The sequence below is a fragment of the Suncus etruscus genome, chromosome 9, assembly GCF_024139225.1.
Source record: "Suncus etruscus isolate mSunEtr1 chromosome 9, mSunEtr1.pri.cur, whole genome shotgun sequence".
In the NCBI taxonomy this organism is placed as follows: Eukaryota; Metazoa; Chordata; class Mammalia; order Eulipotyphla; family Soricidae; genus Suncus; species Suncus etruscus.
Window position 1 is genome coordinate 105,770,970 of NC_064856.1, and position 25,217 is coordinate 105,796,186.

Sequence of the window (25,217 nt, forward strand, 5' to 3'; positions counted from 1 at the left end):
GGGCCGCCGATTGGTGGAAACAAAGTTTTGAAAATCGTAGGCAGGTTTCGCCCGCCCGCGCTGCACCGCCCATTGCAGCCTGCTCGCTCGGCCCTTGGAGGGGACTGGGCAGGTCCTGGGTGGCCGTCGTATCTGGATCACCGCAGTTTGCAGGGGACGCGGTGCAGCCGAGTAAGTGTCCGGGGGGAAGAGAATGTCCGAATCTCCCGCCATCGAACGAGGGGCGCCGAGGCCTGCAGGGCCCGGGCCCGCTCACCTGGCCTCCCCGGGGCCTGAGATGCTCTCCGGGCAACCGGGTACCCAGGGAAATGGCCCAGTCGCCTTCCCGGTGCCCGGGACCTTGCTCTGCACCTAAGAAGCGCTTAATGGACCTTGCATCGTCAATGGACCCCAGCAGGCTACATGCAGGCTTCTAACGCTTTCGCCACCGGCTGAGCCACATTTTATTTTGATTTAATTCTATTTGATCTGTTTATTTATTTTTGGTTTCTTGGGTCCCACTTTGCAGCACTCAGGGGTTCCTCCCGTCTCTCCGCTCCTGGCATTCATATGGTCTTCTTCTAGGACTCTCTATGGAGAAATGCATTAGGTCATTACAAGCAGGTATAATGCCATAGGAAAACCGAATCATTTAAAACATTTGTGAAGACATTGTCATAATAGAATGCAATATCTCTCACTTGCATCACAAAACTAGGGCAGCCAAACTATCTCTTCTCAGATCACTGTGAACAAAACTTTTTTTTTTTGGGTGGGGGGGTCACATCCAGCAGCGCTCAGGGGTTCCCCCCCTGGTTCTACTCATAGAAATCGCTCCTGGCAGGCTTAGGGGACCATATGGGATGCCGGGATTCGAACCACCGTCCTTCTGCATGCGAGGCAAACGCCCTGGCCTACCTCAATGCTATCTCTCCGGCTTTATTTTATTTTATTTTATTTTATTGAACTACAATTTAAACGCAACCGTTCCCCCCCCCCCCCCCCAGGCTTCTCATCTTGTCTCTGTAGGCCACAACAGACATTTGCTGTCAGCGCCTCCACTGTCCACTCGGGGCTTGCCCATCTGGGTGTTGTTCTCTGCAGGTGCCAGGAGCCTGGAAGGGCTGCTGAGGCTTCGGAGCTGGTGGTGGTTCCTGAGCAGTTTAAACGCAGGCTCCGCCCCTGTTTCCTCCAGCTTCTTTTGCTTCTCTTTGTCCTGGTCCTGTTGTTTCTTAAGTGGGCAAGCAGGCCTTACGTGGGTGGGTGGGATGGATTCTAATCAGGTTCTGCTCCAGTCAGGCTCAGAGGACTCAGTGTTTGGGAGCAGTTGCTGTGACAGTCTGCAAAGGCACAGATGCCTTAACCCTCCTACAAACCCGAGCTGCAGAGTGCTGGCTGAGTGTGTGTGTGTGTGTGTGTGTGTGTGTGTGTGTGTGTGTGTGTGTGTGTGTGTGTGTGTGTGTGTGTGTGTGTGTGTGTGTGTGTGTCCTGGGAACCCTTCTGGCTGAGTGTGTGTGTGTGTGTGTGTGTGTGTGTGTGTGTCCTGGGAACCCTTCTAGGTCCTAGGCAGGTGTCCCGAGTGATGGAGAATTGCAGGAGGCAGGAGAGTTACTCATAGTGTGTATGGGTTCTGGGGTGTGCATTGGGTGGATGTTCTCCCTGCCCCAGAATGCCACTTGCTTTTTGGTTATTAGTCTTGCCCTATCCTTTTTGTTACCTTACAGAGATTACAGCCATCCTTTCTTTTTTGGGCTGAACCCTGTGGTTGCCCAGGGCTTACTCCTGGCTCAGGGAACCCTATTGTAATGCTGGGGACCCAGCCTGGGTTGGTTGCTTGGAAGGTCACTTTCCTTACCTGTTGTACTAGCTCTCTCGCTTACAGGGCTTTTATTTTTTGGTTTTGTTTTTGGGTCACATCCGGCTCTGCGCTCAGAAATTGCTCCTGGCTGGCATGGGGTGGGGGGGTGGGATGACACTTGAACCATCATCTGTCCTGGATCAGCTGCATGCAAGGCAAACACCCTATCTCTCTGCCCCTCCCCCTCCCCCCCCCCCAGCTTAAAGGGATTCTTAAGTGGCCAGACTGCAGTCTGTTAAAAGCAAACTTTGAAGAAGAAGCCCAGACACTTGCCTGTTTTTGACCCTCTCCCTACCTCTCTGTCATGTTCAATTGCTTTTGAAAGAAAAAAAAAAATGCAGCTCATACTTAAGGCCTCTCTGCTAACCTTGGTTTCCTTCCTCATTTCCTTGCCTCCATAGTGGTTCTTTGTTGGTTGTGGGCAGCGGGGTTGTACCCGTTGCAGGAGACCTGGGGGATGTCCAGGGAGAGGCCAAACCCTGGGTCATCCGTTTTTTTAGGGCTGGCACTGAAATCTGGCCCATTTGGCCCTGCCCTGCTTGGGGCTGCCCTTGGCAGCTCAAGGGCACAGGAACTCTGGGCCTGTTTGGAGCGTGTCCTAACCCGTGTACAGTGAGCTCTCTTGGTGTCCCATTGTGGCTATGCCCTGTGCCTACAGATGTTAATTTTAGGTGTGAGCTGAGTCATTCATTAAATACTCCTTTCCCGAGAGGCACTGTGCCAGCCTCTGGTTCTTAGCTGTGAGTGAGGCTCATAAGACCATACCTGAATGTTTAGCGAGCAGAGAGTGGCAGCCAAACCAACAGAGATCTGGCCACGTAGGTGTCACGCTCTGCCAATGCACCTGTGTGGATGGGCCTGGGGAGATGAGACAGAGATATAAGCAAGATCTGCCGAGTGAGGAGGGCAACTTGCTGATGGAGGTGGAGCTGGTTTGTAGGACCAAGGACAGTGGGTCTTGGAATCAGCCTGCTGGAACCTCCAGCTAATGCTTATCCAGTTTTGGATGCTATCAAGGGGTCAGTGATTTAGGCTCCCCATCACTTTCCAGGAGTGTCTTTCCATTTTCTGTCTTAGGTTGGAGAATGAGCTAGGAGTGGTCTTGGTTTTGTGTGTATAGATAGGGTGCAGAAGGCGGTCCCTGGTCTGCCATTGTGGGTTGTGGCTTACTGTATCACATATTGGTTTGTTCTTTTATTTACTCATTCTTTTTTTTTTTTTTTTGGGGGGGTCACACCTAGTGGCACTCAGGAGTTAATCCTAGATCTGCACTCAGAAATCGCTGCTGGCAGGCTGGGTGGAACCATATGGGATGCCAGGATTCGACCTGCATGCAAGGCAAATGCCCTACAGCTGTGCTATCTCTCCGGCCCCTCACTTATTTTTTATTTTTTTTATTATTTATTTATTTATTTATTTATTTTTTTGTTTTTTTGGGCCACACCCGGTGACGCTCAGGGGTTACTCCTGGCTATGCGCTCAGCTCAGAAGTCGCTCCTGGTTTGGGGGACCATATGGGATGCCGGGGGATCGAACCGCGGTCCGTCCTAGGCTAGCGCAGGCAAGGCAGGCACCTTACCTCCAGCGCCACCGCCCGGCCCCTATTTTTTATTTTTTATTTTTGGGTCACACTTGGGCTCAGGGGTTACTCCTGGCTCTGCTCTCAGAAATCGCTCCTGGCTTGGGGGACCATATAAGATGCCGGGAATTGAACCCAGGTCTGTCCTGAGTCAGCCGCATGCAGGGCAAATGCCTTACTGTTGTGCTATATTGCTTTGGCCCCCAAGAGTACTTTTTTTTTTTTTTCAGGCCACATCCGTTTGATGCTCAGGAGTTACTCCTGGCTAAGTGCTCAGAAATTGCCCCTGGCTTGGAGGGACCCATATTGGACGCCCGGGGATTGAACCGTGGTCCTTCCTTGGCTGGCGCTTGCAAGGCAGACACCTTACCTCTAGCGCCACCTCGCCAGCCCCACAAGGGTACTTTTTAATATTTTTTTGTTTTATTTTTGGGAGGGGGGCATATCAATTAACATTCAGGGGTTATTCCTGGTAGGCCCTGGGGGGGGTGGGGGAACCATATGGGATGCCAGGGATTGATCAACCTAGTCGGGGCCCCTAGTAAGGCAATAGTCCTAGCCCAGCCAAAGGTACTTCCTCTTTGCCTGGTCCTGACCCTGTTGATGATGGTCATATGTAAAGTGTCCCTTTCCCCAATGCCCTAAGCTTTCTGTTGAAATGTTAATCTCACCTGGATGGTCAGACCCACCTGGGAGGGATCTTGAATAAAGAATAAAAAGGGACTGGCTGGGTGTGTGTTGGGGAGGGGGGCGGAGAAAGGAGGAGATAGACACATGAAGGAGGAAGCAGTGAAGCCTGCAAGAGAGGGATAGGGGGAAAGCTTAGCATCTGTCCGAAAAACACATGGTAGATAGGGCCATGGAATAAAGCAGCTGACTTCGATGAAACTTCAACTGACTGCTTGTGATAATTTCTTCACCTTTATTCTGTGTCTTCAGACCCTTCACTTGAGGGGCTATAGATGCTGTGCCAGGGGCATATGGACTTTTAGACTTTATATTTTATATTTAATCAACAATCACAGTCTTTTATTTCTTTTTGGTTTTTGAGTCACACCAGCGGCGCTCAGGGGTTACTCCAGGCTCTGTACTCAGAAATTGCTCCTGGCAGGCACGGGGGACCATATGGAATGCCGGGGGATTCAAACTACTGTCCATCCTGGGTTGGCTGCGTGCAAGGCAAACACCCTACTGCTGTGCTACTTCTCTGGCCCCTCTCTGGCTTATACACTTGAAAACAAGTCTTTGCTCTGCTCATACTCGGGCTCTCTCTCTGTTTCTGGGGGGGACATTTCATGTCTGGGAGAATCCCTTGTCAGGAGCCCTTTTTTCTTCCCAGCCTCTTTGGGAGGCCAAAATCCCATTTATTGACTCATTGGCCTCTTGAATGCACGGTTGGGTGTTTTGGGACCTGAATTCAGGGATCAGCTGATATCCCGTGATGTGGCTATGATTTAGGCTTCACTGGAGGGCAGGAGCTGAAAGGTATCAGGGCTGAGAGAGGTGTGGGGTCCTCTGGGGGCTGGCATAGCTGCACCCAAGCTGGCTGCCCAGTCATCCTCCCAGGAGAGTTCATCAGGAAGGAAGGCTTGTCTCTCATCTTGTTGGGCAGCATGGCCAACGCTACAGGTAGTGGATTGGGAGACATTTGGTCAATGCATAGAAAGGCTGCAAGATTGCAGGTGGATGGGCATATGGATCCTGCAGCTGACTTGGCACGGAACATTTTGTGGTTATGGGAGAAGTGGGTGTTGCAGCCTGCTTGGCCCTTGCCATTGAGAAGCCCTCCCCCAAACTCCAGCTCTGTGCCTTCTATCTCATTTCAGCCAGACAGCCACCATGGGGACAGCCTCCGGGCCCTTTCACTTGCCGGAGCTGTGTGACCAGAAGCTCTTGGAGTTTGTCTGCAATGTGGAAAACAAGGACCTGGTGTGGCTGCAGGAGATTGAGGAGGAGGCCGTGCGAATGTTCACCAGGTGAAGCCCGGGGCAGCTAGGCTGTGTGGGGGTCCTCTCTTAGAAACAGGAAGAGCCTGGAGAGGTGTGGACTGGGCCTCAAAGGGAAGGCCTGGGAGCCCCAACTTCAGGAGAAGGCAGGTGACCAGCAAAGGGCTTTGGGGAGACTGCTTGTCACCCTTTCCTGTTAGGGAAAACATCCCATGGCAGTTCTGAGTATCACCCTCCTCATACCAAGCAGGGATTTTCTTTATTTTTGGGTTTCGGGGCCACACCTGGTGGTACTCAGGGTTTACTTCTGGCTCTGTGTTCTGGTGGGGCTCAAGGGACCTTGTGGGGTACTGGGGATGGAACCGAAATGTTGGCGGCATACACGGCCAATGCCTTCCTTACCCCAATACTATCTCTTGGGCCCAATCAGGGATTTTAACAAAGAGCCTGAGCTGATGCCCAAGACTCCTTCTCAGAAGAACCGGTCGAAGAAGCGGAGAATTTCTTATGTTCAGGATGAAAACCGAGATCCCGTCCGGAAAAGGTAGGGGGCTCCGGGCTGGGTCAGCTGGGTTCTATTGCTGTCAGCTGTTGGGTGTGCGGATGTTAGTTGGAAACAGAACTTTCCAGAGGTGGGAGAAGAAAGCAAATCCTGCTTACTGCCAGAAGGGCAGACCTGGATGGGCTGGTCTCCATCCTCCTGTTGCCTTGTTTGCTGTGCCCACGGGCTGTGGATTGGGCACCTACCCACCTGTCTCTGCCCTGTTACCTCTATCTGGGCCTCAGTTTCCCTGTGTGTGGGGAGTAGGGCTGTGTGCATATGGTAGGTGTAATGCCCATCACAGCACTGGCGATGGGGGCAACCTGTGGAAGGTACTCAAACTTATTCCTTCCCGAAGTTCGGGGGACTGGTACTTTCCTGCTTTGCAGAGAGGGAAACTGAGGCTCGCAGTGGTGTGGCCCCCTGTATCTCAGCACCAGAGCCTGGCCCCGCTCCATCCCCCAGCTGCATTGTACTGGCACCTGGCCAAACTGCCTGTCCATGTTCTGTGCTTAAAATTTGGGGTCCCACCCCCATCTTCACCCCTCTCCCCAACCCAGCCCAGCCGGGTCTTCTCAGTTTCTGTTCCTCTGCTTCTGGCAGGTTGTCGCGCAAGAAGAAGCGGAGCAGCCAGCGGCTCTCCCGGCAGCTCCGCAACAAGGACAAGGTGGAGAAGCTGTCTACAGCTGCTGGGGACAGCCCGGTCCTTCGGCGTGTGACCCGTGCCACCGCTGCTGCCGCTGCTGCTGCCGCCGCTGCCACCACCCCAGCACCCATCCCCGAGTCACCCACAACCCCGGCCCAGACTCCAAAACCTGGGGCCGGCCTCTCCCAGACTGTGCCTTCGATGCCCGTGGTAGAGATCAGGGCCAAAGATCGCCGGAGCGCCGAGGAACACCTCAGGCAGTGCCAGTCTGCCAGGGCTCCGTCTCCAGCCCCCCACGCCATTGAATCCTCGGATGAAGAAACTACCCCCAGGAGGCCTGAGTCTGTGGCTGTGAGCGCTATGATGGTGACGCCCCAGGACGCCAAGGACCGGCCACCCAGAGCAGGGCGCTCGGTCTCCAAGCTCAGGATCGCCCAGGCCACCCCGGTCCCACAGGCCTCGCCAGCCTCCCCGTGGCAGGAGCGGGTGCTGCTGCCCATCTTGCCCGATAACTTCTCCTCGACCCCGGGGACCCGTGTGGAGCGCAGGTCGGTGCGACGCAGCCTTCTAGCCCCGTCCAACCAGAAAGCCCAGGTCTCGCTGGCCGAGAAGTTCTCGCTGGTGGCCAAGCAGGACCTCCCGGTCCGCAGTTCCAGCAGAATCTCCAGGAAGGACCCCGAAGAGCCCACCGCCTCCGCCCGCATCATTTGTGAGTCTGGGGGCGTGGGGTGCGGTGGGTTGGGGTAGTTTGTGGGTGCCTGCCTGGCTCACTCAGCCTCTGTGACATTGGCGGTAGGGGACATCACAGGGAGCTGAACCAGCCTAGAACTTCCTGCAATGTGGACTCGGGGTGCCAGGGTTGTGCTCTGAGAATGGCCTGGGGAGCGGCAGGTGTCAGCGTGGGACACGATCCCAGACTGTGGTGCCTGCTGCCCGCCTTGATGGTGTCTGTGCAGCTGCTCCTTGGCAACCAGCCAGCCTTGTGTGGCCACTGAAGTCCCTTCACTTCCCGTGTGTGGCTTGTGTGATTGAGGAGTTGGGTGTGAGTTTTGGTCACGTTTTACTTCGTGTTATATAATTGGTCATGGGACTGGAGTGATAGTGCAGTGGTAGGGCGTTTGCCTTGCACGCCGCTGACCCAGGATGGACCTGAGTTCAATCCCCCGTGTCCCACATGGTCCCCCGAGCCAGGTACGATTTCTGAGCGCAGAGCCAGGAGTAACCCGATTGTTACCATGTGTGGCCCAAAAACAAAACCAAAAAAACCCAAAAAACAAATAAATAATTGGTCATTACCGCTGTGACATTGCCGCTGTGCCAGCACCGATGGTGCCATGGCGGCTTATTTCAGACCTAGACAATGAGGCCTGAGGGTTGGGGCAAGGTGGACCCTAGGCGGGCCCCATGATTGAGTCATGCTAAGGCTCCATACAGGCCTTTCACCCAGACACTGTTTCCTGCGGGAGGGCGAGCAGGCTGGTTTGTGTATTGTGCAATAAGGATCACTGGCGTGGGGGCTGCTTTCTAGTAGCAAAAGCCAATGGAGATTCGTGGACAGAGCCATGACTTCTGGACCATGAACGGGTGTGTGTCAGCTCAGCCACTTACCAGCTTCTGACCCGTGCCCCCCTTCCCCTCCCCCCCCCCCCCCTTGCTCCCGGGCACTCCTGTGGACCTCAGCTTCTTGCCAGTCTTTGGTTGGTTTGCCCATAGAGCTTTTCGTGGGACTCTGGGATGTTAGTGTTGTTATTATTTTTATTTTTTATAGCTCATTTCTTTTTATTTGGGGGGGGGGGTGCGGCACACCAGCAGTGCTCAGGGGTTACTTCTGACTGTGCTTAGGAAATTATTCCAGTGGTGCTTGAGGAAATCATATGGGATGCTGGTGACTGAACCCAGGTTGTCTGTGTGTAAGGCAAACGCCCCACCAGTTGTGCTTTTGCTCGGGTCCCAATTTTTGGCTATACTTGGCGGCGCTCAGTGGTTATTCCTGTCTCTGAGCTCAGAAATTACTCCTGGCAGGCTTGGGGGACCATCAGGGAGGCTGGGGGATTGAATCTGGTTTGGCCACATGCAAGGCAAATGCCTTACCCATTGTGCTATTGCTCCAGACCTCTTTTTTTTTTTTTTTTTTTTAATTTTTAAAAACAAATTTTTTAAAGAATCACTGTGATATACACAGTTACAAAATTGTTCATGATTGAGTCCAACACCCTTCATCAGTGCACATTTCTCACCACCAATGTCCCCAGTTTCTTTCCCACCCTCCACTATACCTTTCCCCCTGCCTGCCTGCTTGCCGCTGGGCAGTCTCTCTCTCTCTCTCTCTCTCTCTCTCTCTCTCTCTCTCTCTCTCTCTTCTCTCTCTCCCCCCCCTCTCTCCTTCCCTCCTTCCCTCCCTCCCATTGGTTTGCAGTCTTGTTCCTGAGGAGTATTATGCATTATGCAATCCCTTTCCCTCTTTTCAACACCCAGTTTTTGTCCAGAGTGATCATTTCCGACTCTCATAGTCATGGTGGTCTCTTCTCGGCCCTCACTGCTTTCCCTGCTCTTTGTGGCAATCTTCCCCTTATGGACTGTTTTGATCTCCGTCAGGCCACAGGTAGGCCCTTGTCCCTGGTTGGAGCAGGGTTTATGCACCACTGAGATAAGCTGTTCCCAAGGGCAGGTGGTGTGGATTGGCGCTGTGAAGGATGCCCGAGCCTTGGCCAGCTGAAGAAATGGAGGGGAAAGATATCTCTGAGAGGAAAAAATCCCAAAAGAAGGGGTGACTCAGGAATCTGGGGTTCATGGGCTTAACTTCTCTAAAACAGGATGTGGCCCTTTGATCCTTACCGAAAGGCTCCTGTAAGGGCATGCAGTGGGCCTCTGGAAGGTAGGGGAGGAGGCAGAGTCTTGGGGTCGCAGATGGCTTAGTGGTGGACAGAGATGGTATGCCGGAGGAAGGCCAGGTTTTGCTGTTTGCAACTTAACAGTAGTATTGGCTGTGACAGTCTCCAAAATCTCTTATTTGTCAGCTGGTATCTCCCACTTTATGGTGGAGGAAATCGAGGGGCGAGAAGGCAGGTAATCCCTAAGTTGGGAAGTAGGGGCATGGGAACACCCCCCCCACCCCCCCGCCCCATGCTTCTGGGCCAGTTCTCTGCTTGCTGTGGACAGCTCGAAGGCCGGACTCCCAAGGCTGGGCTCTCTCCCCCTCCTCTTCTGATCAACTGAGACTTGCTGCATTTTAGGAATGAAAACTATAGAGTTGGGGCCAGGAAGGTGGCGCTAGAGGTAAGGTGTCTGCCTTGCAAGCGCTAGCGTAGGACGGACCGAGGTTCGATCCCCTGGTGTCCCATATGGTCCCCCCAAGCCAGGAGTGATTTCTGAGCGCATAGCCAGGAATAACCCCTGAGTGTCAAAGGGGTGTGGCCCAAAACCAAAAAAAAAAAAACCAAAAACACCCCATAAAACCAAAAAACTACAGTTAAAAAAGTGCTGTTATTTCTTTATTTTTTTTGTTTTTGTTTTTTGCTTTTTGGGCTACACCCAGTGACGCTCAGGGGTTTTACACCTGGCTATGCACTCAGAAATTGATCCTGGCTTGGACCATATGGGACGTTGGAGGATCGAACTGCGGTCTGTCCTAGGTTAGCGTGTGTGCAAGGCAAACACCCTACTGCTGCGCCACTCCTCCAGTCCATGCTCTTGTTTCTTTTTTTTTTTTGTTTTCTTTTTTTTTTTTTTTGGGCCACACCCATTTGATGCTCGGGTTACTCCTGGCTAAGTGCTCAGAAATTGCCCCTGGCTTGAGGGGACCATATGGGATGCCGGGGGATCCAACCTCGGTCCTTCCTTGGCTAGCGCTTGCAAGGCAGACACCTTACCTCTAGCGCCACCTCGCCGGCCCCATGCTGTTGTTTCTTATTCTCTTTCTTGTACCTTAAAACTAAGGACTGAAGGTGCATTTTTTAATTTTTATTTTATTATTGTTGTTATTTTTTGTTTTGGTTTTGGGCCATGCCCAGCAATGCATAGAGGTTACTCCTGACTCTGTGCTCAGGAATCACTCCTGGCAGTGCTTGGGGAGACCTTATGAGATGCTGGTGATCGAACCCAGGTTGCCTGTGCTGTTGCTCTGGCCCCATGAGAATGCATTTTAGTATTCTTTGAGATACAAGACTCTTCCTGCTGATGCTGCAGAGTAGTGCGGCCAGTATCCATGGCCAGGCTGAGGGAGGCCAGGCCGCCCATCCTGCCTTTCTACTGTGGTGCTGCTTGGGGTCTCAGGGAGGAGGGGGTCTCACACAGGACTGAGGTAGCAGGGCCAGGAGGGTCTGGATGCCCCATCTGTTGATTGTTGATTGTCGGACAGATGCTGTTTGTCTACAAGGGGTACGAGTAGTCTCAGCCCCAGAGGCGCCTGTTGGTCCCCTGTTAGCCCAAGGGCGGAGCTCCTTATGCCCTGGTCAGTGAGGAGCACCTTTTCCCTGTGTGCTCCAGGTGTCTGACTCTTTATTTTGTCCTGTTGGGTGACTCCCCAGCTGTGCTCAGGAGATCTAGGGGCTACTCCTGGCAGTTCTCAACCAGCAGGGCCCAGTGGCTGCTATGAGTCCTGAGGTGCTATTAGGGCCAGAATCGGTGGTGCCACACCTGGAAAGCGTCTGGACCCGGGTAGTACGTGTCAAGTGTGTGCGCCCACCCCAGGCTCTCTCCAGACTCTCCTTACTGGGACTTTTGGTTTCGGTTTTTGGGGCCACATCCAGCTCTACTCAGTGCTTACTCTTGGCTCTGCACTTGGACTGCTCCTGAAGGTGCTTGGGGCAGCATATGGGGTGCTGGGGAGTGAATCTGGTGCAAGGCAAATGCCCTACCCATTGCACTGTCTAGCCCCAAGACACCTTTATCAAGGAATTCTTTTCTTTTTCTCTTTTCTCTTCTCTTCTTTTCTCTTCTTTTCTCTTCTCTTCTCTTCTCTTCTCTTCTCTTCTCTTCTCTTCTCTTCTCTTCTCTTATCTTCTCTTCTCTTCTCTTCTCTTCTCTTCTCTTCTCTTCTCTTTTCTCTTCTCTTCTCTTCTCTTCTCTTCCCTTTTCTCTTCTCTTCTCTTCTCTTCTCTTCCCTCCCTCCATCTTTCCTTCCTTCCTTCCTTCCTTCCTTCCTTCCTTCCTTCCTTCCTTCCTTCCTTCCTTCCTTCCTTCCTTCCTTCCTTCCTTCCTTCCTTCCTTCCTTCCTTCCTTCCTTCCTTCCTTCCTTCCTTCCTTCCTTCCTTCCCCTCCCTTTCCCTCTCCTCCCTCCCTCCCTCCCTCTCTCCCTCCTTTCCTCCCTCCCTCCCTCAAACACGTGAAGACTGTTCCTTTATTCTTAAATTTTTTTAAAACAATAACTTTCAATTCATTGAAGGAGCACTGATGTAGAAGGCTGTGCATGTTCCTGTGTTTTAGGGGAATTCCGCCCTTCTCTTCCCCTGCCACCATGCTTGTGGCCCTCTCCATGCCTCTCCCTGGGATCTCCCTTCTGGACCAGTTTCTGGTCGTCCTTGGTGACCCCAGTGTGCTTGTGCTGTGAGGAGGGCAGGAGGGTAGCTGCTCAGGTTCCTGCCCTGTGCCTATCCTGTTCCTACCCTGTGCCCACTGCTGGTTCTCTAAGCACTGGCGGAGCAGCAGGATATTGTGTGAGATGGGGGAGCAGTTGGGGCTCCCACAGACTTGATACACTGCGGTCCACTGTCCACACTGGATTTTTTTTTTCCTTTGGTTTTGAGCCATACCCAACGGACCTCAGGGGTTACTCCTGACTCTGAGCTCATAAATTGCTCCTGGCAGGCTTGGGGGGACCATATGGGATGCCGGGAATCGAACCCGGATCTGTCCCTGGTCGGCAGCAGGCAAGGCAAATGCCTACTGCTGCACTATTACTTCGGTCTCCGTACTGGCTTTTTCATGCTCAGGGAAAAACACCTCTTTTTTTAGATGTCCTCCATGCACCTCTTGTTTAGAGGCTCCAGGACAGGGGCCATGTTTCCAACTGGGGCCTTTCGGGAGACAGGAATCCAGGGGACTGAGCATGAGGGGCTGAGTGTGAGGGAGCATCCTGGGGTATGTGGGGGACCCCACACCCACTCCTGGGCTGCCCTGCCCTGGTGGCTTTTTCAGGGCATATTTGCTTTTTCTTCACTCAGGCCACAGCTACCTGGAGAGGCTCCTGAATGTGGAGGTGCCCCAGAAAGCCAGGTGAGTATATGTCCAAGGCAGGCAGAGCGGGGTGTCTTGGGATGCCTGGGGTGGCATGCTGAGATTCCCATCAGAGGTGCTGGCTAAGTGGGCAGTGGCCCAGGGGGTGCCCTGCTGGTCATGGCCCTTATCTAGCATCTTCCTGGGAAATATTCATGCTGGGGGTTGTCACCAGCAGAGGCAGCTGTGAGGTGCCACTTTTAGCTCGGATATATTTAGACTTGGGGACTGGGCCATATCTCCTCTCGGACTGCGCCCCAGCCTGCTGGGGATCAGTGCTCTTTTTCTGGGTGACTGTGTGTCGCCGTCGCTGAAATTGTGCCCCATAGGGTGGCTTGTGGGGTGCCAGAGACTGTGGCCCAGTAGGCGGGATTCACCTCGTAGTGAATCCCTGCTTCTAGGAGCAGACTCTGGGGTTGGGGGTGGTGGGTTTGGACTCAGGCCAGGGCACCCAATGTCTCTGCCTCACCATCAGGCATGGGGCTCCTAGGGGGTTCTGGGGCTGGCTGGGCAGGTCCTCAGTGCCTTCTGCTCTGCTTTCAGCCCCCCGCAGGAGGACCAGGAGCCCAGAGAGGAACCTGTGGAGGAACCTGTGGCTGCACCTGAGGTGAGGTTGGCAGGCTTGTGGCGGGATGCTGGGGCTCATCCCGATGTCACGCAGACCTCCCGCACTGTGCTTTTCTCTCAGGTCTCCAAGATCGCTATTAACACGCCTGGCTCCCGGACTGTGGTTGGAGACTCAGATACTTCCCCGGAGGGGGATCCCGGTGAGTGCTTGGAGCTGCCAGCACTGCCATCAGCACCCTATATGCCTGCGACCGTGCCCTGTGCAAGAGCCTCATATTTGGACTAATGGGCCAGGAAGCCACTGATGCCCATAGCTTCCACCTCCCACCTGTGGCTGGCGGTGCCAAAGAGCCCTACATAGTGGCTACCACAGGCTGGTGCAGGGGTTTGGGGATAGTGGATAGGCCGAAAGGATCCAACTGAAGGTGTGGTTGTGGCCTGGAGCCCCATGCCAGGGTGGGGGAGGGGATGGCTTGGGGCTGAAGTGGGGCATGCCTTGTGCTTGTTCCTTTTTGGGGGATTTGGGGGGCACATCCAGCAGTACTCAGGGTTTACTCTTGGCTCTGCTCAGAAATCATGCCTGGCAGAGCTTGGGGGGGCCATATAGGATGTGGGTCTGCAGTGTACAAGGCAAACGTCTTCTCCCCACTGTGCTATTGATTTGACCGATTTTGGTCCATCTTTACCTCCTTGGTTGTGAGGATGGATCGGAGCAGCCGTGGGTCCGGGGTGTCCTGGCTCAGCTTCCAGTGATGGGGGGGGGGGGAGTATGTGGCTCTCCCGCTGGTGACATAGGGCAGTGACTACGCCAGCCCCTAGGGACTCCAGGACTGAGCAGAAATGGGGGCTTTCTCCATGTGGTGAAACCAGACCCCACTTGCTCAGTGGCTCCATGGGAGGGCTGAGAGGTGCCCAGCACCTGGTTTGGAAAGGGAGGCAGGGGTCACCTCAGGGGTCCTTTCCTCCTCCTCTTGGGGCAAGGCTACGTGCCTGGGGAAGAGGCGTTTTCTGGGCTGGGTGGGGCGGGGCTGGGCTAGGCTTGTCTGGGCTAAGATGCTGCTTTGCCAGCGGCATTCCTGGACTCTGATGGGGTGGTGCCTCCTTCCCCTGGCTCTGCCTTATCCTTGGCATCATTGTTCTTTATTACAGAGACCACGGCGGACCACGCCAAGGACCCCAAGGAGCTGGCATCATTGTACTTTGTTACAGAGACCACGGCGGACCACACCAAGGACCTCAAGGAGCTGGTCCACAGTGCCAGGTGTGCATCTGCGAAGGCCCTGGGAGCCCACAGCGTAGGGTTGTGGGGTGTGGCTGGGCCTGGTTCTCCCACTGGTTGGAGGTAGGTCAGCCTGCCTGGGAGCTGGGCATGGACAGAGGGAGCCCTTCTGTGTCCCATCCTGCCACCTGAGCCGGGCAGCAGATTTCTGAAGTCTGCCACTCTTATCTTGTTCACACGCATGCCTGTGCTTAGGGGAATGCTATGGATTCTGGGGTGATGGGGCCACCCCTGACACCCACTCCCTGGGCAGGAGGAAGCGTAGCTACAAGCACGCAGTGAGTGACCTGGATGAGGAGGAGGTGGAGGAGCAGGAGGAGGAGGAGTTGCGGCACCCCAATATCAAGACTCCATCCCCGCTCTGCCCTGCAAACAAGGTGAGCGGTTGCTCCTCTGGAGGTGGGATGGTGGGTCCCTGCTGCTCCCCGGGCCTGACCCTTGACCTCACCTGTGTGCAGGTGGTGCGGCCCTTGCGGACCTTTCTGCACACGGTGCAGCGGAACCAAATGCTCATGACCCCGACCTCAGCGTCTCGTGGTGTGAAGACCTTCATCAAGCGTAACACGTCTATGCGCGTGGACCCCAAGGTGAGGACTGTGGGGGGTGCTGGTCCTGGTCCTGGCCATACCGAGGCTGCCTAGTCCTCCCCCAGGGCCGGAGGTGAGGGTGCCGGCAGTGAGGAGGGACTGTGGGGGAGCCGGGGTGTGGCTGGTGATGGCGAGAGGTCTCAGCCTGGTCTGCCCTTCTGGGGTCCTCTCCTGCCCTGTCCTCTGACTCTTCCTTTCTCCTTTCTCCTCCCGCACAGTGCAGCTTCGTTGTAAGTAGACCCTTTCCTGGCCCTGGGTTAGATACAGAAGTGCCTCCGGCACTTAACTCACTTCCCTGCTGTGTCCCCGTAAACTCACAAGCGTTGTAGGTGCCCTAGTAGAATCGGGGGGTGGGGGGAAGCTTGGGGTGGCTGGCCCTGTCCCCTCCCCCCATTCCTTCACTCTAGACTCTCTCGGGAGGACAAGTCGTGAACTTCTCCAGGCCCCATGGAGCCAGCTTGGAGGGTTCCCTTCTGTCACCCCTTCCCTGTCCTGTCCCCACAGCCCTGGGCTCCCCCTACCCCCAAGGGTTTCGAGGATACTAGGTAAGTGTGGCTGAGCCCCAGAAACCACTGAGATTTGTTGTGATGTTACACACCTGAGCAGCTGCCTTGATGGGCCCCTAGAGCAGTGGGGGTGATGGTGTCTGAGACTCTGGTGGAGTGGGGTGGGGATGCCAAACTGAGCAAGCTTGGCCTGGCTTTTGCAGGACTATGGGCCTTTTACCCAGCACTCCCCCAAGTCCAAGGCTGAAGCTGGGCCTCTGGCCTGATTTCCCCTATCATGGCCACAGCTCCTGGATTTTCTAGGGCTGCAGAGGAATGGGGCTGGGGGTCCCCAGCATCTACCTGCTGGAACAAGCAGATGGTACTTTTAATAAAACGTTGGTTTAAAAATGATGCAACAGCCTGAGCAATAGTACAGCAGTAGGGCATTTGCTTTGCATGCAGCCAACTTGGAACCTAACCAGGTTCCATTCTTAGGCCTGCCAGGAGCTATTTCTGAGAGCACAGAGCCAGGAATAAACCCTGAGTGCTGTTGGGTGTGGCCCAAAATCCTAAAACTAAAAAAAAAAAAAGAATTACCCAGAATTGCTCTCACCAGCACTTGGCAATATTTTATTTAAAATAGTGTTTGGAAGTAAAATGTTATTTAAGAAATTTATTTAAGAGACGGAGAGAGGGGCCGGGCGGTGGTGCTAGAGGTAAGGTGCCTGCCTTGCCTGCGCTAACCTTGGATGGACCGTGGTTCGATCCCCCGGTGTCCCATATGGTCCCCCAAGCCAGGAGCGACTTCTGAGCGCAGGAGTAACCCCTGAGCATCACCGGGTGTGGCCCAAAATCCAAAAAAAAAAGAGATGGAGAGAGAGGGGCCCAGAGATATAGCACAGTGGCGTTTGCCTTGCAAGCAGCCGATCCAGGACCTAAGGTGGATGGTTCGAATCCCGGTGTCCCATATGGTCCCCCATGCCTGCCAGGAGTTATTTCTGAGCAGACAGCCAGGAGTTACCCCTGAGCACCGCTTGGTGTGGCCCAAAAACCAAAAAAAAAAAAAAAAAAAAAAAGAGGTGAAGAGAGAAAGGGGAGAGAAGAGGAAGAGAAAGGGAAGGGAAGGAGAAGAGAAGGGGATAAAAGTGAATTGATGAATGTTACCTTTTTGGGAGGAGAGGTGGTTTGGGCCACACCCCACAGGGCTTAAGGACTCAGTCCTGATTCTGCTCAGGAATCTCTCCTGGCAGGGTTTGGGGGACCATATGGGATGCTGGGATTAACACTTATTCAGGGGATTAAACTAGGGTTAGTGGCTGCATGCTTTAAACTCCTGTACTACCTTTTTGCTTCTTGACATTATTTTTATTTATTTATTTGGTGTTTGGGTCGCACCTGGTGGTGCTCGGGAGTTACTCCTGGCTGTGTGCTCAGGAATCATTCCTGGCTAGTTCAAATGACCAAAGGGATGCTGGGAATTGAACCCGGGTCTGTCCTGGATTGGTCGTGTGCAAGGCGACGCCCTGCTGCTGTGCTCTCTCTGACCCCTCCAGCCCCTTATTTTAAGAAGTTTTTTCCTCAACTAATATGCAATAGTTGACACTCATGAGTGTGTGAGGTAAATGCATGTGGGTGTATCTATGTAATGTGTGTGAGTGTATGCCTGTGTGAGAGAGTGCGTGCGTGTGTGTGTGTGTGTACCCAGCATAGTGTCCTGGAGCATGATAGTCATTCCTGTAAATAAATGCTCAAGTGGCCTGTCCATGGGCCTTACCCTGTCAGTGGAAGCTGCTTTTCTCTCTCTCTGTAGACCCTTTTGCTCCCCTTTCCCCCTTCTTTTCCACTGCCCTTCTGAACTGTTACCAATGAACATTTTGCCCTGAATCCAAGTTCAAATAACTCGCCAGTCCTACCCAATGGCCCCCATAACTGGGTCTCTTAGGACCCCCAGCAGGCAGGGCAGAGACTGAGGCCCTGTGTCTCAGTGGCTGGCTGCGTCCCTCTCAGCTCACTGATGTCGCCATGTCTCCTGCCCTGCAGGAGAAGGAGCGGCAGCGTCTGGAGAACCTGCGGCGGAAGGAAGAGGCGGAACTGCTGCGGAGGCAGAAGGTGGAAGAGGACAAGCGACGGCGGCTGGAGGAGGTGAAACTGTAAGTGGGCCCTGCCTATTGCTCTCTCTGGCTCCTGCCACCTCCTGGCCCTGGGCTTTGCACCCACTGCTGCCCTCTGCCCACAGGAAGCGTGAAGAGCGTCTCCGCAAGGTGCTGCAGGCACGCGAGCGGGTGAAGCAGATCAAAGAAGAGAAGAAAAAGCAGATCGAGCAGAAGTTCGCACAGATCGAGGAGAAGAACGAGAAGGTGCGTACGGGACCTTCCTGAGCCTGAGTTCTTTCTACCCTCCATGTCTCAGGCCAGGTCTCGTCTACCCTGAGTCTCTTGGCCATGCACCGCTGCAGCCCTCGGAAAGGCGGGTCTGCAGGTGGCCCCCGAAACCCTCTCCTGGCATCTTGGGGAATCTAGGGGATCTGCCTGGGTGTCCCAGTCCTGTACAGTCCTCGATGCTAATCCAGGGGAATCGTGTCACTGGAGGATGCTTTGCAGGCCAAGGAGGAGCGTCTGGCGGAGGAGAAGGCCAAGAAAAAGGCTGCAGCCAGGAAGATGGAAGAGGTGGAGGCTCGCCGGAAGCAGGAGGAGGAGGCCCGCAGGCTCCGGTGGCTGCAGCAGGTGAGGAAGGAGGCAGCTGGCCACTGGGCTCAGACAAACTCACACAACAGCCTGGGGCGCTCTTCCCCTCTATGGGCCTGTTGCCTAGGCTCATATTGCCTACAGTTCCAAGGTTAGGTTCTACAGTGGTCTAGACGGGGTGGTCAGGGCCAGGTAACTGTTTTGCAGACAGAAGTTTTAGGACCTGGACCCCACCACCTGGGACTCAGAAGTGAGGCTCTATGGATTGGCGCGACCTCTGCTTGGGTTCCATGTTTACAAATAGGGCTGTGTGCCTATGGGTTAGGGACTTAACTTCCTTTCTTGGGGACCTAAGGGCCTCTAAATTTAGGGGTAGCAGGTCATCAGGGGGTTGCTGGAAGGCTCGGCCAGGCTTATTGGGTATCTGCGCTATAGCGAGGCTCAGCTGCCTCAGGAGTTAGCTGCCTCAGGAGCAGAGTAGCCATTGGTCCCCTTTTACCTTATGTCGACTGATCAAGGCCTCGCCTGACCATTGGTTCCCCTCCATGCCACTTTCATCATATGGGGACTGAAGGGCCATTGGACTAGCCATTGATCCTGTTTTATCCATAAGGGAACTGGTGGGGCCTCGACCCGCCATTGGCCCTCTTTCACCATACGGAGACTGGGGGTCGCAACCACATGACAGAGCTGGAGTCTGGCTCCATGTGGACCCTTCGCTCTTCAGCCCCAGAGGCCTTGGGGATCCTCCAGGGAACTCCTGACATTAGTGCCCTTGTCTTGAGCTGGGATCGTGGTGGCAGTGGGTCCCACTGTGTGTGGCGGCACTCAGCGTGCTCTGGCCCTGCAGGAGGAGGAGCGGCGCCACCAGGAGCTGCTGCAGAAGAAGAAGGAGGAGGAGCGGAAGGTGGCCGATGCCAAGCGGCTGGCAGAGCAGCGAGAACTGGAGCGGCGCCAGGAGCAGGAGCGGCTGCAGGCCGAGAGGTACAGGGGGCCCCCACTGGGCTGTTTACTGGGGGGCTCATTCCTGGGTACATCCCGAGGCTTCTGTCCACTCTCCCTGGGCTTCCACCCTTTCTGGGGTTTTCTGGAGCAAATCTAGAGCCCACAGACTCCCCAAATTCTCCAGACCGCCTCCCAGAACCTCATAGCTGTCCTGGGTGTCTGCTCTTGCTGGTCTGGGACTGCAGGTCTAACTAGTGTCTGGGCAAGATTGTTCGTAGTGGTCATATGTCTCACTCCTTCGTGAGGGCTCGGCAGCGGTGACCACAGTTTAGGATAACTAAGCTGCCCTCCTCTCCACTTTTTCTGGTCCCCCTCTGGGCACTCTGGGTCCTGCCGCTGTCAGAGAACATGGTAGTCTGCAATAGGCAAGAGCTAACGTCTGGTCGCCGGGTGTCTGTCTGGTGTCTCTCTGGAACTGGCAGTGTGAGGATGTCTTAGAGACTCATGGGGGGGCCTGGCCCCCTCATGGACACCAGGCTTGGGGACTGGGGAGCCACCCAAGGGCTAGTGTGGTTGTCCTGGCCCCACAGTCAGGGACAAGCCTGAAAGGGGTTGGGGGAGGATTAGAGACATGCTGGCTGGTACAGGGGCTTTGGAAAGATACCTTGGGGGGTAACTGAAGAGCTGAGATGCTCTTCACCCTTGTTGCCTTGGCAGCCCATAAGAAGGCCTGTGGTGTAGTGGTAGTGGGAGCCCCAGATCCAGGCACTCAGCTGCCCTCTGCTCTCTTGGGCAGGCACTCACCTCACCCTTTGGGGCACAGGCCTGGCTGTTGACTCAAAGGCGGTACCCGTCCTGGCCAGTGGGTCTGGTTGTCCTGGCCGGACTCGGCCTCCAGTTCTGATGCCCTGCTCTGTTCCCAGGGAGCAGATGGAGCGGGAGAAGGCCCTTCGGCTGCAAAGAGAGCGGCTGCAGAGGGAGCTGGAGGAAAAGAAGAAAAAGGTAGGAGAGAGCCAGGTGGTGCATCTCCTACAGTCTGTAGAGCTGGGCAAGACTTTTTTCTGGCTCCCTGGCACAAGTGGGGATCACTCAACACACACTGACACAGATACAGAGACATACACATGCACAGACACACAGTAGCAGACATAAATACATACAGATCTACCCAGATAGAGGCAGACACCATACACACATTCACACAGATATAGAGACATACACAGAAATACAGGCAAACACAGACACAAATACATAAATTAATACACACATAGAGACACAGATATACTCACACAGACGCATTCACAAACTTCGAAGCATTCACACACAGACAGATATACAGGCCCAGATTCACAGGCGCAGACATGTTCACACAGGCACTGACAGGTGCAAACACAGACATAGATACACAAACATACACCAAGATTCAGACACTTACACACAGACACACACCACCCCCTTTTAACCCTGTCCTGTGCTTGCTTCCAGGAAGAGCAGCAGCGCCTGGCTGAACGGCAGCTGCAGGAAGAACAGGAGAGGAAGGCCAAGGAGGCGGCGGCCAGTAAGGCCCTGAACGTGACCGTGGACGTGCAGGTGAGGCCGGACACCAGGCCAGGGGCTGTAGCCATGCTGTGAGATCAGGAGCAGAGGAGATGAAGGACTGAGCAGGCCATGGCTTTGATTTGTATTTGTGGGTTTTTCTGTTTGCCCTTTCTCAGAGTAGACTTTATGTAGGGAAAGAAGAAAGGGCTTTTTTTGGGGGGGGGGGAATTCTCTCTGGGACTGGAGAGATGAGGCTCTTGCCTGGCATATTGGGGACCTGGATTTTGATCCCTGGTATTGTAGAAGGTCCCCCACAGCATCTCTGGGTGTGACCCCAAACTTCCCCCAACTACACAAACAATAAAACCTATAAAAAGAAAAAGTGTCTTTCCCTCTCTTACGGCTGAGAGCATTTTATATACATTCTCTCTTGGTACATCCTTTAATATGGGCATGACCTACAGTTTCTGTCACAGCCTGTCCAGGCCAACGTGGCAGAAGTCTGTTTAGGAGCGCTACTCGTCCCTCACAGTGTTGGCAGCTGGGGCTCACGCCTGTTGGACCCCTCTTCTCCCTCGGTATCCTTAGGTTGCACTCGAGATGCAGGCGTGCACTTCTGAGGGTGCTAATCCTATTCATGGGGTCTCATCCTCAGCCTTGCTAATAGTCCTGGTGAGGCCCAAGCATGTCCCTCCCCTTCCATCACTTTTTGGGTTTGTTGGGGGAAAGCAAATGTAGAAGATAAAGATGCATGTGTGTGTGTGTGTGTGTGTGTGTGTGTGTGTGCATGTGTGTTTTGTGTGCATGCGTGTGCGTGTGTGTAGGGTTCTCCTGGCAGCTCTGCTGCTGATGGGGTGATTTAGTCGAGCACTCACCTCAGATGGGAATACAAAAGTCCCAGAGGGCCCTTTGAGGTGTCCCAGAGGACATGGCTTGCACCTGGGGGACCCTGGAAGGCAGATGTGACAGGAGAGCCTGGCCACTGACAACCTTGTCACTTCTAGTCCCCAGCCTGCACCTCCTATCAGATGACTCCGCAAGGACCCCGGAACGCCCCCAAGATCAACCCTGATAACTATGGGATGGACCTGAACAGTGATGACTCCACAGACGATGAGGCCCATCCCCGGAAGCCCATCCCAGGCTGGGCACGAGGTGCGCTGGCCGGGCTGCTCCTGACTTCAGGGCCTTGTGGGCAGTTGGGGCTGGGTCTGTGCCTCTGGGATCCTGTGCAGGCTGGAGCCTTGGAGGAAACTTTCACGTGACTCTGTGGGGTTCAGGTCTCGGCTGGCTGGGGGCTCTGCAGTGGTGGTGGGGTTTGGCAGTGGTTGTGTTCCAGTGATGATGGGGTTCAACCCTGGAGCTGGTCAAGGAGAGTGTAGGGATTGGGGGAGGACAGTGGATGCTAGGCCTCAGGCCCATGGGGGTGCTAGGATGGAGCTGCCAGTGGGTGTGCTGAGCTGGGCTCAGGCGTGGGATGCACGGCCCTTCAGAAGTGTGCGTGTCTCACGTGTTGAGTTGGGGGATTCACATGATTCCTTAGGGCAGGGATCTCAAACTCAGTTTACCTGGGGGCCGCAGGAGGCAAAGTCGGGGTGAGGCAGGGCCGCATAAGGGATTTCACTTATCGACTATTCGCAATAAAAAATCGCATTAAACATTTGCATACCCCGAACAGAACTGCTCAGGGTATGTGAATGTTTAATGCGATTTTTTCCTTACTAATGCGATTTTTATTGCGATTATTCAGTAAGCGAATAATCGCGAATACTGCGATATTTAAAGGCCAGCCGCGGGCCACAAAATGTTGTATGGAGGGCCGCAAATGGCTCGCGGGCCACGAGACCCCCTGCCTTAGGGCACTGAGGTCTTCACTGGAATCTGCAGGAACCACTGTCTGACTCGGCCTTCTTGGCAAGGCCCCTAGTGCCCAGCAGTCTCAGCTCTGGGCAGGGCAGAGCAGGGCAGGGTGGGACGGGGTAGGGAGTGTTTCCCTGGGGGACTCTCGGGGTGGCTTTGGCTCTGGGTCTGGTCCTCTTTTGAGGCCCCAGGGCCTGATTCAGCCTCCAGGTGCTGCCTCTATCTGAACCCTACCTGGAGAGAGCAGGGGTGTCTGAGAGGCCATGGGCCCCTATGACAGCTGAGGACAGTCCTATGCAAAGCCCTTAACCACTAGCCTGTGACTTGGGCTGGTCTCTTCAGTTATCAATAGGGTTGGAAGGGGGTTCCGGGGAACTGGGAGGGACCAAGGATGCATTTCCCTGGGTGGGGGCATGCAGCCCAAGGACATTAAGTCCAGACACCAGAAGGAGCTGTCGGAGCCAAGTCAGGAGCCTTGGACCAAGGAGGGGGAAGGGACGATGGGAGGAGGAGGGGAAGGAAAGAGTAAGGGGAAAGGAGGAGGAGGGGAGGAAACAGGGGTAAGAGGAGGATGGATGAAGAAGGGAGAGGAAGAGGAGAGGAGGGGAGAAGAGGAAAGGAGGAGGAGGTAGGAGGAGGGTGAAGAAAGGTGAGGATGAAGGGTGTGGATGGATGGAAGAGAAGGGAAGGGGAAAGGGAAGAAGATGGAGGGGAGGAGAAGGTGTGGTTGGAAAGAAAAGAGGATGGAGGGGGAAGGAGGGGAAGAGATGGGGAAGAGGAGGGCTGAGATAGGGAGGAAGGGGTTGGGGGAAGGTGGTACTGCCATGAGGAGGCTGGCTTGGTAGGGGTGATGGCCACCGAGGGGCCCTCTGGGGGCCCCATGATGCAACCACCATCCCTCCCTGTGCCCCGGCAGGAACCCAGCTCAGCCAGGCCATCATCCACCAGTACTACCACCCCTGGAACCTTCTTGACCTCTTCGGCCCCATCCTCCCGCTGGACCTGGAGGACATCTTCAAGAAGAGCAAGCCTCGCTACCACAAGCGCACCAGCTCGGCCGTGTGGAACTCGCCGCCTCTGCACGGCCCCCGGGTGCCTGGCAGCCTGGCCTACAGCCTGAAGAAGTACTGAGGCCCCGCTGCTGTGTCCGTTGTTATGTTTGTCTGTCCGTCCATCCACTGTCCTGTCCTGTGAATGTCTATGTGCTCTGTGCTGCGGCCCGCTCGGGATCCAGGCCGGGGAAGAAGCAGGCCCCCCGCGCCAAGCCCTGCTGCAGCAGCCTCTGTAAATAGAGTGTGACCACTCTGCTGTTTGAGAGTCTTTTCCTTAATAAAGTCTATTCCTTTCCGTCTGCTGTGGGTGTCATGGACATGAGGGTGGGGCGCCTTATAGAACGTCTGGGGGCCAGCAGGAGGGTTGGAGATCCAAGGCCCCTTTTCTTTCTGGGGTTAGTTACTTCCATCCTGGTCCCAGCTGCTGGTCCAATGTTGAGCAGTTCAGCCTTGAGAACGCCCTGTTTCTGGAGGGGCTCAGTGTTCCCTGTTTTTCTGGGGAGCCGTTTGTGAAGGGGCCTACTCAGCAGGGAACTGGGCTTACCCTCTCCCCCCAACCCCCCCCGAACATTTTAGGCTTTGGCCGGTGCCAGGAAGGTCTTGGAGCCAGGAATGCAGCAGGTTAGGTATCAAAAATGACCCTGTGTTTAGTCCCCTTGGGAGTCTTGCCAGCTGGCACAGGCACTGAATATGCACTCTGCTGGTTCTTGTCACCTGCTCCCGGAACCCCAGCCTGTGGGCTGAATCTAGCCCTGGGGGACAGGTGTGGCTGGGCTCAGTTTCTGTCAAGTTGTGTAGAGTCCTTCCCATGGACTGTGGTGGCAGCAGAGTTCTTAGGGGCCAGACTTCCTGATGGTGACCTATGGTAGAGCTATCTGAACCTCAGTCTAGGACATAATGCATGTCAATTTACCCCAAGAATTCTTCCCTGAAGGGTTTCTCAACAGGGCCATTGGGGCTGCATTTGGCCTCCATGATATTCCAGGGTGGGGGTAAAAATATAAATGGATGCCATGCAGGAGGTTACAGGAAGGAAGTAAAGTTGAGGAGCCAGAAAAAGGTTGAGAAATGTCCCAGGAAATTGCATCTAGGTCAAGTCAGAATCACATCTTATTTAATTTTACGTTTTGGGGCCATACCTGGTGATGCTCAGGCTTTACTCCTGGCTCTTATACTCAGGGATCGTTCTTGGCAACATGCAGAGGACCAAATGGGGTGCCAGAGATCGAACCTGGGTAGGTCATAAGCAAGGCAAAGTGTCTACCTGTTGTGCTATTGCTCCAGGCCCAACAAAGAGCATCTTAATATAAGTCCAGCTTTGCTTCATGTACTCTCTCCAGAAACTTCTGTTGAACAATAGGAAGTGAGTTTGCTATGTGCCTTTGCCTAAAACCAGTCAAATGTTACTTCTAGAACAAGGTATATTAGAGTTTGAGAGAAAGTTGTGACACAGG

General features: G+C 54.5%; 1 protein-coding gene across 1 annotated transcript; it reads left to right on the forward strand.

Annotated features, from left to right (window-relative positions):
- Positions 1 to 106: 106 nt before the first annotated feature.
- On the forward strand, positions 107 to 24,014 carry INCENP (inner centromere protein). The gene is made up of 19 exons (XM_049780862.1): positions 107 to 171; positions 5,243 to 5,392; positions 5,793 to 5,906; positions 6,507 to 7,258; positions 12,711 to 12,762; positions 13,306 to 13,369; positions 13,451 to 13,529; positions 14,479 to 14,671; positions 14,862 to 14,985; positions 15,067 to 15,195; positions 15,414 to 15,425; positions 17,724 to 17,833; positions 17,920 to 18,040; positions 18,284 to 18,406; positions 19,218 to 19,351; positions 20,236 to 20,314; positions 20,798 to 20,902; positions 21,856 to 22,006; positions 23,628 to 24,014. Exons 2-19 carry the CDS (start codon positions 5,256 to 5,258, stop codon positions 23,840 to 23,842), a joined length of 2,694 nt encoding a protein of 897 aa, XP_049636819.1. The 5' UTR covers positions 107 to 171; positions 5,243 to 5,255; the 3' UTR covers positions 23,843 to 24,014.
- The last annotated feature ends 1,203 nt before the right edge of the window (positions 24,015 to 25,217 follow it).